Below are 13,376 nucleotides of genomic sequence, written 5' to 3'. Positions count from 1 at the left end.
GTTTGTTACAATATTGCTATGTGGATAGACATTCAAATTGTTTCAAATGATGCTGCAATTACTGTTTAATATATACCATTGCTTTTATTTCTGTAGTCTAGATTTCCAAGTGGGGATGGCAGAGAATGAGGAATATGGCTTTTTAATCTTAATAGGTATTACCAGATTGTTTCCTCCAAGTGTTATAGCAAATCCCACTCCCATGAACAGTACGTGTAAGTGCCCATTTCCCTCCAGTTCCTCACCAGCCCTGGCTGTTAACGCTTTTTTAAATGTTTGCCAATATGATGAAAAATGACATCTCATTGTTACTTGATTTTCTTTTTCCTTACTAATGAAATTGAGCAGTGTGTGCATGTGTGTGTATAGTTCGAGGTGGTAATCTAGCTTTGTTTTCTCTACTTAACAACAGCAGTACTTTTCCTATTGAATGAAATTTCCCCCTTGTCATTAGTTAAGTTCCCATGTATACTTGCATCTGGCTCTTTAATTCTTATTAAATTGCAGGGTTTTATTTTATTTGAGAAGAAAGTTTTGAAGTAATAAAGTCAATTACAGTTCTAAATATAACCTTTAGCAACAGAAAATGACATAACCTTAATTTTTCACCTTCATATAATGGAAAGAGCAAGAATTTAGAATTTCAGTCCAACTCTTCACTTACTAATTCGTGTGACCTTGGGCAAGTCATTTACTTTGCCCCTCCCATTTTAGGATTGCTCAATTCAAAACTGTGTTGCTTTTTAAGGATTAGAGAAAATATAAATAGAGTGCCCGACCCACAGATGGCATTCATTCAGTACTGCCCGATATTATTATTTTTGTTATGACTTAAAAGGAAAGTTAGACATTTGATATTAAATTGTGCCCATTCCAAACATAAGCAAATATATTTCTTCATAAGTGAGGATGTATTTTATGCAAGAGAAAAAGAATTCTCAATATGGCAATTTAAAGATTCTTTTGGTCAATAAATTAGTCTGAACAAAGTATATATTCAAATCTGGAACTTCTTTTTCTTCTTCTTTTTTCCTTTTTTTTTTTTTTTCCTTTTCTGTTGACTGCCCTATAGACCTAACAGAAATAAAAAGTAACATTACTTGTCTGCTTTTTTTTTGGTAAACAGTATGCAGATATTCAATAAGGGTAACAAAAAATAAAATTGCTTTTATATATAGGTGGAAGGAGCCAAATGTTAGGGAGAAAGCAGGAGAGTCAGAGAAAAACAGGGACATCAAATATGGAAGCACAAGGAACAGAGCACTTGTGGACCCAAAGTCTGAAATGGGCTTTATTCTAGATGCATATGCACTGAGGTTGGAGTCAGCCTGTAGTTAGATGTGCCTGAGCTCTCCTACAGCTTTAATGTTCCTTATAGGTTAGATATGGCTTATGGTTATCAATAATACATTGATCTTTCTTAACCTTCTTTCCCAAGAAGCCCACGATAATTTCTGGAAGTTTAGAAAGGAATGATGATATTATTGAAACCATACAGATAAAGACAAGACAAAAATAAAGAGATAAGTAAAGACAAAAATAAAAGAAAAAAGTAAAGACAAAAATTTTGAACACTTGTACCTCTTGAGCCAGCTACCCAGCATTCCCAAGGAACCATTTAATTGACTAGGGCATAACTAATATGTTTTCTAATTCTAGTACCTCTGCCACCCACACACACACATTAAGCCACAGAATATCTGCGGACAATTGTAAAAGTAAACCTAGTATAGTCTTAAGAAAAAATCTTCCTGTGTTAGGTGGTATTTGTTTTCATTCCCATTAGATTTCATTAACTTGCTAACCAAACTTTAAATTAGTAATTTTTAAAATAACTCTCCTATTCTGTAGTGCAATTTATTATATCTACTGAGGAATAGAAGGTTAAGTTTATTTAGCCTTGTTGTTTCTCTTATCATTTTTGTATTTTTTACTGTGTTTTCATTAACTAGTCTACGTAGAGGAAGGAGAAAATTGGTCATTTTTTCTTTTTAGTTTTCCATTTCAGCAAATAATGATTTATGTGGATTATTGTCATATACTGTGTAGTCAATTAACCCCCAAATAGGCATCTAACATTAGGTGATATGCATCATTGGTCTTAATAATTTTGAAATATATATATATACTGAAAACCCAAATTGTTCATGTTAAGTCATTACTAGTTTTTGTAATTTCTTAAGGTTTAAAGTATAGCTAATCAAATATTCAAGGCATTACATTTTAAAGAAAATCTCATTGTGTTTTTGACATTAATTCTACCAAATAACTACCTTGTTGGAAAATGATAGCAACGGTTGTCATTGACAACTACAGCTTACACTCCTCCAACTATCCATTTACCTTGTGATATCTCTTTTCCTCAATATTTATTTGACTACTAGGGCTTTCCCAAATGTAAGGAATTTTAATTATAATAAAACCTCAACTACAAGACTGAACTAGAATTATTTATATCTACACAGCCCACGTATCTATACATCCTATCTATACATTCTACATTTTAGGAGAAAAAGTAAATGAAAATAAATGCCATTCCCAGTTCAACAATTAAATGTCAGTAGTCTGTTCAGTGAGTTTTCAAAGGTGGCATGCTAAGGCTGGAAACTCCTGGTTTTTTGATACACAGGACGTGATGTCTGAGAGATCAAGAAGTCAGGGAGGAAGGGGAGGCTGTAATAAGGGAGCAAATCATAAAATCACCCTGAATTACTTACCAGGGTTTTCTGGGTTTGTTGTTGTTGTTTTTGCAAAGAGCTGGAGAGATACTAAGATGAATGAAATGTAGATTCCACTCTTCTTTAAGAGGAGTCCTGTTTAGTAAATTGAGAAGATGTCACAGAGCACTATACCCTAGGGCTGGATAAAGAACTGTAGATGTTTATGGGAGGGTGTTTCAAGTGGATGGAACAAATGAGGAAAAGCCTTGAGTGGTGTGTATAGGAAACCATAAATCTGTGTAGGTGCGTGAAGGGAAGTGATAGGAGACCACAAAAAGATATTTGGGGGCCAGACTATACAGAAGATCTTAAAACAAGGCTGAGTTGGCTTTTTATAAGTGGTTTTATGGGTTGGGTTGGGTAGAGCATGTGCGCAGTGGTTAACACCATGGGGTTAGGACAGATAGAGGTGATTTCAAATCTTGGTTTTGAGTGACCATAGGCAAGTCAGTTCTCTATGAAATGAGGCTGTCTCTGACTCCCTCACAGGCTGATTATGTGGAGTTCATGAAGAAATACTTGGCACTTAGCGTAGAGCCTGGAGCCCAGTAAACCTTTTGGAAAACTCAGAGATTATTGGTGAGCAGTATTGAATGTTGGCAAACATATCAGGAAAAAATGTAAGCAGTGGAAGCAGTACCCCGCACCACCATGGCAGGGAGAGGACTTAATGAGTTTTTGCAGTAGTCTAAATTAATGTGAACCTGAAGGAATAGTGAGGAAGGAAATGGATTCAGCCTATATTAAAGATGTGAACTGACAGGATTTGGGAAATCACTTAATGTGCAAGGAATGGGATAAGAGAAAGGGAGGAAATGACAAAAAGATGAGGACACTTACAGTTTGAGCCTGAATGAAAGAGGGATGGTGGTTCCATTAGGACGGTGGTTTTCAACCTTCCGTGTGCATGAGAATCTCCTGGAGGACTTGTTTAAACAGGTTTCTGGCTGGGTGCTGTGGCCCACGTCTGTAATCCCAGCACTTTGGGAGGCCGAGGCAGCAGATCACCTGAGGTCAGGAGTTCAAGACCCGCCTGGCCAACATGGCGAAACCCCTTCTCTACTAAAAATACAAAAAAAAATAGCTGGGTGTGGTGGCACACACCTGTAATCCCAGCTACTTGGGAAGCTGAGGCAGGAGAATCGCTTGAACCCGGGAGGCGGAGGTTGCAGTGAGCTGAGATCGTGCCATTGCACTCCAGCCTGGGCAACGAGCGAAACTCCGTCTCCGAAAGAGAAAAAAAACAGGTTTCTGAACCCCACCCCTCTGACTTTAAGAAGTTCCCAGGTGGTGCTGATGTTGCTGGTTCAGGGACCACACTTTGAGAACTACTCCGTGCAGAAATAGAAAACACAGTAGGTGGGGAAGTATGGGAGAGGAGAGAGGTGTGTCTGGGTAAGGCCATGGTTTATACATCATTTAGGTGTAGCTACATAGCAGACCACTGAAAATTCAATTAGAGATAGTGAATTTGGACATTACCACTGTACATGGACCCATGTGATGGTCATATTGTCAAGTGAGAGGCTGAAGAGCCAAGGGCAAGTTACACAGTGAGTCACTGTTGAGTAGGCAGTCTTTTAAGAAGCCATCCGTTCACACCTGTCATCCCAGCACTTTGGGAGGCCAAGGCGGGTGGATCACCTGAGGTCTGGAGTTCAGGACCAGCCTGGCCAACATAGTGAAACCCCGTCTCTACCAAAAATACAAAAATTAGCCAGGCTTGGTGGCACATACCTGTAGTCCCAACTACTCAGGAGGCTGAGGCACAATAATCGCTTGAACCCTGGAGGCAGAGGTTACAGTGAGCAGAGATCATGCCACTACACTCCAGCCTGGGCGACAGAGTGAGAATCTTTCTCCAAAAAAAAGCCATCCATGTGGGTGGAGTACATAGGAAAAGCGTGGGACTCTACCTGTCTTCTTTGAAGTTCTCATCCACACATGGTTCCAAGTAAAAAGCTTTACTTGTATATTTTTAATGTACCCCCAAACCTCTCCTCCTTTATTTTGGTTTCCTAATAGAGGAGCTAAGTTACAGATGAGAGCCTGAGTCTTAGAATATAAACTTCAAGCATCTGGTAAACTTTACTAATTTCTATCTGCTTCATTAAAACTGGAGGAAAGATGTCAACTAGAACTTGGTTTATTCCTGTTTTGGTGGTAGGATAAAACAACAACGATCTTAATATTGTTCATCTCCTATTAGAATATTAGCTAGTAAGGCAAGAAATTAGATGGATAGCTGTATGTTGCACTTTTCTTTGATCCTAAGATCTCAAGGTAACAGGCAATGGGCATAGCATAGGGCAACGAATCCTGCAGAGCTGTCCTAATAATGTATATCCTTCATGTCTTCAAATTGATGCAACATCAGCAGTTTCCATTTGAAGGCTAACCCTTTGTAGTGCCCTTCCCTATGTAAGTATTCAGTCTTGACAAAAGTGATTAAAATTTTGTTTTCCAATTTGTAAAAAATATCTCAAATGTAGACTATAGTATAGTACCTCTTAATCCAGCCTTCCCTAAATACAACAAATAAACTTTTTTTTCAGTGTTGCCTAAGATGTGTTCTCAAAATGATAGTTCCTTGAGATGTTAACAGTTGTTCTTTGCAAAAGAAAAAGGGTGCTTAGTGTTCAATAAATCAAAGAAGTGCTGGGTTAAACAAAGGTAAACTGACTTCCTACTGGTAGACTTGTCAGAACTTTTAATATGGTAGGGTTGCTGTGACTCTCCAAGATTTAGAATCTCCTGTGCAGCATTTCCCAAATCTACTTGACCCGGAACCCTTCCTTTAAGGGAATATCTGTTAACATCCTGTGGGACACTGGTGTTCTCAGTTTGAGAAACATAATGTTATTTATCTTTGATTCTTAATTTCCTTTTAACAAAGGAAGCTAGCCAGTACAATGGTGATTGACATCATATGCCCAGCATTTCTATAATTAATTATACATTGATTTAGGGACTACCAAATAGACATAATAATGGTTTATCAGTTATTAACTAAATTGTGGTAGATGGTCAGGACATTTGATTGCCTCTGTCGAATTTGCTGGTTGTCTTAAGGTTGAGGAGTTCAAGGACCTTTGTAAATATGACTACTTTGGCTTTTGCACCAGCCTAGGTCACAGGACGATATTTAGGATGTTTTGGGGGGATTTCTTAGTAGTTCTTAAATATTTGTTTTTAAAATAGTTTCCTAAACTTGGCCCAAAGATATGATCATGACCATAATTGACATAATCTTTTTGATGTGGGAAATGGGGAGAAATGCTATAGCATGTCCTGGGAACAGGACATAATCCTGCCCAGTCCCCTCTATCTTAAAAATCTAGTCAGTGATAATTAGTATTTTAGTGATCTAAAACTCTCAGTATACTAAGGCAGGAAGTAGATTTTTTCCAAAGATTTTTAACCAACAACAGTTGAAATAAAAATGCTTGCTTTCTTAATCAGTAATTCCATCACATAATGACCATCTGTTTTCTTCTTTCAATATAACTGGAACTAAGTACTTTCCTGCTGAGATATATAGTCATGGAAAGGTATGTTGCCTCTTAGTGTGTTATACTTATACTGCTAGCATGAGATGATTTTTGTCACGCAGATAAACATTTCTAAAAATTACTATGTATTTTATATTAAAAATATACAAGCATTGGAAACCAGGATTTCAATGACTTCAATGCCTGGAATGATAAAGGAGTCAGTTTAAAGAAAAATACTCAATGAAAGAGATAATATAGGTCAGAGGAGAAAGAAACAGAGACTGAGGAGTCCTATAATCAAGAAGATATGTTCTCAGATGAGAAAAACTTAAACATTAAACTAAAATGAAACATAAAGGATTCCAGAGAGAAGCAAGGCTCTGGATGAGGCAGGAGAGCATGCAGAGACCAGCCTTGGATGAGAAAGGGACACTCCCTCCACTAAGCCTCGAAGAGAACTAAGGATTAGTGTGAATGTGGGGGCAGGAGTTGAGTTGTCAAGCTGATGGCCTGAAATGAGCGCCTACTGCTGTTTCTTAATTGTCCTCATCATAGTTGTAGTAGCTATTGCAGCTACTCCTGAATTAGTCAGCTGGACTAACTTGAAGTAAATCCATGTAATAAGGCAAATTGACAACTGAGCTAGATGGCTCGAGGCTCAAAAGACAATGAGCTTTTGCACATATTTGGAAGCATAATGGTCTTTACTGATTAGGAAGAAAAGGAAAACAAGATTTACAAATATCAAGAATGTAAGGGGGCTATGACTGCGGATCCTACTGACAATGAGGACAATCATATAACATATACTGACAGCAAAGAGTATTATGAGCTACTTTACGCTAATAATTAGAGGTAGTAAGGAGCCAGGAGCACACCATCTCTCCCCTCTTTGAGGCACCTTGGGTTTGGGGTGTGGAGGAATACATAGTCTTTGCCAGAGAGGGTTGTAGGAAAATGCAGTATTTTCAAGAAAGAACTACATTTCAATTAAAGCCTGGAAGTGGAGAGTATTCTTAGTAACTCAGAGGTGCAGAACATTCTGATTAAAACATAAAGAGTTTGTAAAGAAAGAGTTTGTAAACTGGAATGAGGCTTCCACAGGGCACAGTTGGAAAGGGTCAGGAGGTATGTCACTATGGCCATCAGTGAGGACTTAATGAGGGTAAGAGACTAGGAGGCCACAGGAGGATGAAGTGTGACCTGCTTTCAGTGTTACATGAAAATGGTTCAAGGGACTGAGCCTTGAACTGGAGCGGAGCTCTTCCTGCTTATCAAAGGAGCGGGAGTGCAGAGACCTAATTCTGAAAGCTACCTAGGGTTTCTGAAAGCCAGAAGGAAGATGGTACCCTTGTGACTAGATGTGCAGTATCCTAGTATTTCTGTTTGAAAGAAACACAGTAATCACCAATTTTAAAGGCTTATTTAGAACTGAGTAACTTGGGAGTTGAAGTAGAAGTCAACCTAAACAGGAAGGGAAAACAAAAGAAAAGATTTCACACCCAATGACTGTGCAGGAACAGACATGAAAAAGAACTAATAAGTCGCAGAAATGGAAAATACTGTCTTTGAAAAAAAAGTTCAGTAGATGAGATAAACCATAAACAGGACACACAGAGAAATAGTGAATTGAAGGCAGTGCTGGGAAATTCTCCCTGACTACAGCTCAAAGAAATTAAGAGAAAATATGAAAGCGCTATACTGTAGATATTGGTATTCTAACCAGTCTTTCCCCTGAAAGAAACTAAACATACTAACTAAAATATTTGAATTGTCTTTTTAAAAGCAAGGCTAAGCTAGAAAGAAAAGAAATAATTCACAAAAACTAAACCAAAATCCAAATGAGAATCCTAAGCAATAAACCTGGCTTTTACCCTGAAGTTCTCTGGCAAATCTAGGTGATCTTGAGCATGCCATTTGACAGCTCCATGCCACAGGCATCTGAGGACAGCCTAAGGTGAGGGTTCAAATTAGATCCTTTGCCCAAAGCTAGAACTTGCCAAAACTACAACATTGACTAAAACTGGTAAGAAATCTGTCCCACAGAAGAGGACAGGCCTGGGTGCTGGCAGGAGGAAGACATTTTCCCCGATAGTTATGATACCTATGAGATTCAAAAACTTAAATGGTCAATAAACATAGGAAAAAGGTGTTTGTTATCAGGGAAATACAAAATAAAACACAAGCAAAATAGCATTCTATGCCTATCAGACTACCAAAGAAAAGAGAAATTTAAGGCCCAAAATACCAGCTGATGTCAGTGAGAATGTGGAGAAGCTGAAACTCTCATTTATTACTGGCTGGAACATAAATTAGTACAACTACTTTGAAAAGTAACCTGACAATCATTATCAAGCAAAACTGAAGATGTGTGTACCTTTCGACCAAGCAATTCCACTTCTAGGTCTCTTTGCCCTGGAGAAGTATGGTTCATGTGCACAAGATGGTTTATACAAGAAAGCTTATTTTACAGAATGTTTATGATTACATAAAGTTGGGAACAACCCAAGGTTCATGATGAGAACATATAAAGACATTATGTGATAGCCGTGCAATGGAATACTATTGGGCAGTGAAAATAGATTAGCTAGATCTACATGTAGTGATGTTAATAAATCTCAAAATCATGTTGCAGTAAAAGCAATCTGAAAAAACTCTGCAATATACCAATTGCATAAATTGTGTGGACATACAAAACAATGCTTTATCTGTTGCCATTTATGGCTCTGTAAATAGGTAGTAGTAATATAAAATGTGAATATTAAGCACCAAATTTAGGGTAATGATTCCGTCTAGGGAGGGAAGAAAAGAGAAGAATAGGATCTAGGAAAGAGAAACCAAGGGATTTTATTGTATTTTAAAATAAAATTGTAATATTTTACTTCATAAAACATCCAAAGCAAATGTAGCAAAATATTAAGATTTGCTGTACCTTGGTCAGATTCACAGAAGTTTATTGTGTTATTGTCTATAATTTTTTGTATTTTTGAAGTGTCTCACAATATTTTTAAATTGGGAGAGAGAAATCTATCATAGAATTACCTTGATCAGTGCCTGAATGCAAGCTTCTCAGAGGGTGTGCCCATGGGCAAGGGGACTGTCTGCAGCTGAGACACCCCTGAAGGAGCTGATGACCACAGGCCACCTGCTGGCAGATGGGGCAGCCAGCCTTTCCTTGGGCTTCCTTGGGCAGTGTAGCTCTGTCTACCAAATATGGCTCATCTGAAAGTGCAGCTTTATTTTCGTCTATTCCTTTAACTCTCTCTCAAAGAATATTTATCAGTATACTTACTTGAGAGGAAGGAAGTAAATACAGAGAAAAGCTTCGTAACACATGTGAACAGATTCCATTTTTATAGCATATTAGTAGCCTTGACTTTCTAAAGTCGTGTGGTTTTGTTTGCTAGGCTCTACGAGGAAATTTTCATACACTGAATCACTGACAAGTGCTTTTAACATTAACTTTTTTCTTCTCACAAAAGAACAAATATATGCTCCCCCTATAATTAAGATTCCCAGTTTGGGATACTGATTTAAGAACCATTCTTCACATTTTTTGTTTCGAGGATAAAATATAAGAATTTTTAACTTCAAAGATGTTGTCTCTGCATCATCATCTTAATGAGTGTTATTTTGGAAATTATTAGATGTGTTTTCATATGACTGCATAATACTGTCCTCATCAGTCAGTGAAAGGCACCAGTAGAGATGAATTATCAAATATTGATATCCCACTCATACATCTTGGTGCCATTCACATGTGCATGTGTTCAACTTGTATTCTGTAGGAGTAATAGTAATAGTTTTGCAAGAAAGCGTATTTTTTTCTTTGTAAACATTCACAGGTGTTAAGTAACTTTTACAAATTCAATGCTTTATAGCTTCTTGATATTCTGCTTTTTGCACTTTAATGAAGTACTACTTGTGAGAAGTTGTGGGCACGTAATAGGTTGAATGGTTTTGATAAAAGTAGCCAGTGATGTTCAGTATTATGGGCTCTGCATCCAGTAGGGATATAATGTGGACTTAACTCAGTCCATAAGAATGTTAAAGGAATTGCCCTACTTTTAAATAAAAAGTGTAGTTACATCATGCATGTATAGGCTTTCTAGCAACTCAACAATTGTAAATTGTTTCTGTGGGCACGTCGATCAAAGTTTCTGGTTGTAAGATACAGAAACTAACATGGCTAATTAAGCAGAAAAGGAATTCATTAAGGGATTATTAGTGAATTCCCACATTTGTTACAAGTACTGGAGAACAAGACTTGAGACTAAGATTCCAGGAACAGTGTCCAAATTTGTGCCACAATGTTGATCGGATAAAGAAACTATTGTTATAGCCACCAAACACACAGAGTTATGTATGGAGGTTGTTTCCATGTCAGGAACTTGACCTTCAGACCTAATGCAGGAAGCACAGCAAGAAGGCAATAGAGAGAGAAAATGAGTGTCCTCTTTACTGGAGTCAGAGTCTCAGTGTCAGCACCTGCATCACAGCCTGGCATGAGTGTACCTTCTTGGCAGAGCCAAAGTCACCTGTCTCTGCTTTTGAGGGAAGGAATTATGGGAAATTCCAACTTCTGCCTTCAAGCAGGAACTTTCCCAGCCATTTCCTTGAAAGGTTGTTTACAAGGTCATAGGCAGCCACAAACATGATAAAAATTCATTCCTGTACAATGGAATTTGTTTCTATGAATGGAATTTTTTTTCTATGTTCTTATTTGCAATGTATCTTCATACCATACTATACCTGATATGGTAACTTTTGGCCATCCCAAAATGAGGACAGTACTCCAGCCCTCAATCCCTAGTAGCCACTGAACTCAGAGGATGAAGGTAATGTGATGGCTTGGGGAATATTTTGGGATTCCTGAGTAGTCCTTTCCTGGCCCAGCTTGATACAACCAGGCAATCTTGTGGGAAAAGATGCATATAATAACAAGTGAGTAAATGAAGTGAACGAATAGAAGTCTATAACAGAAAAAAAAAAGGATGCTGTTTAAGAGCAAAGAAAGAGTAAGTGTGAGGTAAGCATAATAGTATTTTCAAATTGGTTATCTTAGCCTGATACTGAATGCTGAACAATTTATGTCTATCTAGTCTTTTGTTACTGAACATTTATTAAGAGCCAGGAATTGTTAGGCAGAGGCAGCCATTGTCCCACTTACCGATTATGATCATATTGTACAGCATTATTGAGCCAGCTATTATTCATCTAGGCCCTGTCCAATACTGCCACACCAATTGGGATCATTAGGAAAGGATTCTCAGTATCAGAAGGTGGTAAGGAGTTTAGGGACTGTTTCTTAAAAAATATTCCAAGAATAGCTTGTGGAATTTGCAGAGCCAGTGCTGTCAAGCAATTACATGTTTGCCTGATTTCACAGGGAGTTCATATACTTTTCAATTAAAATTTTTAATGGCAAACAAATGTATACATATAATCATAAATAATATTTTAGGTTGTTTTATTTCTGAATAGTTTCTAGATTTAATACACATATGTCTGGTGTTTTGAACTAGCAGTCATCAAATTAAACTACTTACAGTTCAGCATTTGCTTTGAGTAAACTTGTGAGGAGACAATATGGCACAGGGGAGCTTGAGATGCTATTTGTGGCTTAAAAACTTTGGAATGTACTTGATCTTTAGATATTTTATAACATGACATGTTTTCTACGTAGTAAAATCCCATCAAGCTAACAATGAGAGAAATACAAATAAAGTTAAAACATCCTCTCCTTTCATAGAACTTGTTTGCCTTCACTTTGCAGCATAGATTCAAGAATATAATTTCTGTAGACAATCTTCCAGCTTTTGAATATATTTTAAATTCCATGTTATGGCTTAGTCTTTTTCACTTCTTGTGTTCCTTCTCTCCTTTGCGCCGTGGCACATGATTGCTTTTGGACACAGCAAATTTTTGTTGGTTATATCATAGATAAATATGGCAAGACTTTTTCTGTGGCATTGGAATCATTTTTTTCTTAATTAAAAGACTATATCAAACATGGTAAAGTGATTCTGATCATGGGGATTTATATTTTTTTAAACTATGCTGACATATAGTATGAGAAATATAAAAACTAGCCTTGTTTGCTGTGTCTCTGATGTAGATACATTAAGTAAGGTCTCTGGAAGCCTTAACTTTAATAAGGCACTGTAGCAGAAGTACTGTTTAAAGACCTCAGTTAGAACCAAAATCAGAAAAGGCAAATAAAGATCTACATGTTTTCTATGCCAAACAAAGGCTGATATTCTATTGCCTTTAGATTTGAAAAAGCTAGGAATCAATAGGTCATTTATTTCATCCAAAAATTGCATTTCACAAAGCCACACCATAGCTTTATGTTACGGGTACATTCGTATGTTTCCTGTGACATACATTAATTCATATATCTGCCTGAGCAGCATACCTCGGTGCCTTATATGCCTTTTATTTTCTTGAATCACAGGAGCTTCAGTTTCAACGACTCACCCGAGAACTGGAAGTGGAAAGGCAGATTGTTGCCAGTCAGCTAGAAAGATGTAGGCTTGGAGCAGAATCACCAAGCATCGCCAGCACCAGGTACAGGGCCAATGGCTCCATCTTTATGCACACTCAAGTTACATGCCTTATTAGGTTGTTCTCTGTGCAGCAAAAGATTCTGTTAGTGTTGTTACTGTTAACTTGCCTTCCAGAATTTGACACCAAAAATGTCCATTTATTCTAATTTTGAGAAGCCTCTTGCAATCCTTCAGTCCTGTGCTTGAAATGTTTTCTATAGCATTGGCAAGCTTCTGTAGCAAAAGCTACTGTGCTGCCTTCAGATTCCTCATAGGTACACACAGTTAATGGATGTTGTCGTGATGAATTGCTAATTATTTGGTAAAGCTAATTGGCTGGTGCTTTGAACACCTGGTATTGATTTTTTTAAAACTAAGAAATATTTCTAAATAAGATTGCATTAACTTTTAAAAATGTCTTCAGTTTACTTTGGGTTTTTCTAGAACTCTATGAATCTACCACACAAACTAATTACTATATGGAATAATTCACTGTACTTACATATAGTAAATACTAAATGAGTGCATTACTGTAAAAACATAATCATGATTGTTATTTTTTATTTAAATACCGCTTATGCTATTTAAAAGCATCATTCCTGTAAAAATTACAT

At 37.2% G+C, this 13,376-nt stretch overlaps 1 protein-coding gene across 16 annotated transcripts in view; it reads left to right on the top strand.

The window, feature by feature from the left end:
- PKP4 (plakophilin 4) overlaps nt 1-13,376 on the top strand; it is a 227,864-nt gene that overhangs the window by 111,485 nt on the left and 103,003 nt on the right. For all 16 annotated transcript variants that reach the window (XM_063645988.1, XM_063645987.1, XM_055292039.2 and 13 more), the window contains one exon: nt 12,672-12,784. In XM_063645988.1, the coding sequence (XP_063502058.1) occupies nt 12,672-12,784 (113 nt within the window). The remainder of the gene's footprint in view (nt 1-12,671; nt 12,785-13,376) is intronic.

This window comes from Symphalangus syndactylus, chromosome 9 (assembly GCF_028878055.3).
Source record: "Symphalangus syndactylus isolate Jambi chromosome 9, NHGRI_mSymSyn1-v2.1_pri, whole genome shotgun sequence".
Classification (NCBI taxonomy): domain Eukaryota; kingdom Metazoa; phylum Chordata; class Mammalia; order Primates; family Hylobatidae; genus Symphalangus; species Symphalangus syndactylus.
Note: the sequence above shows the minus strand (reverse complement) of the source record. Positions and strands in the feature narration are given on the sequence as shown.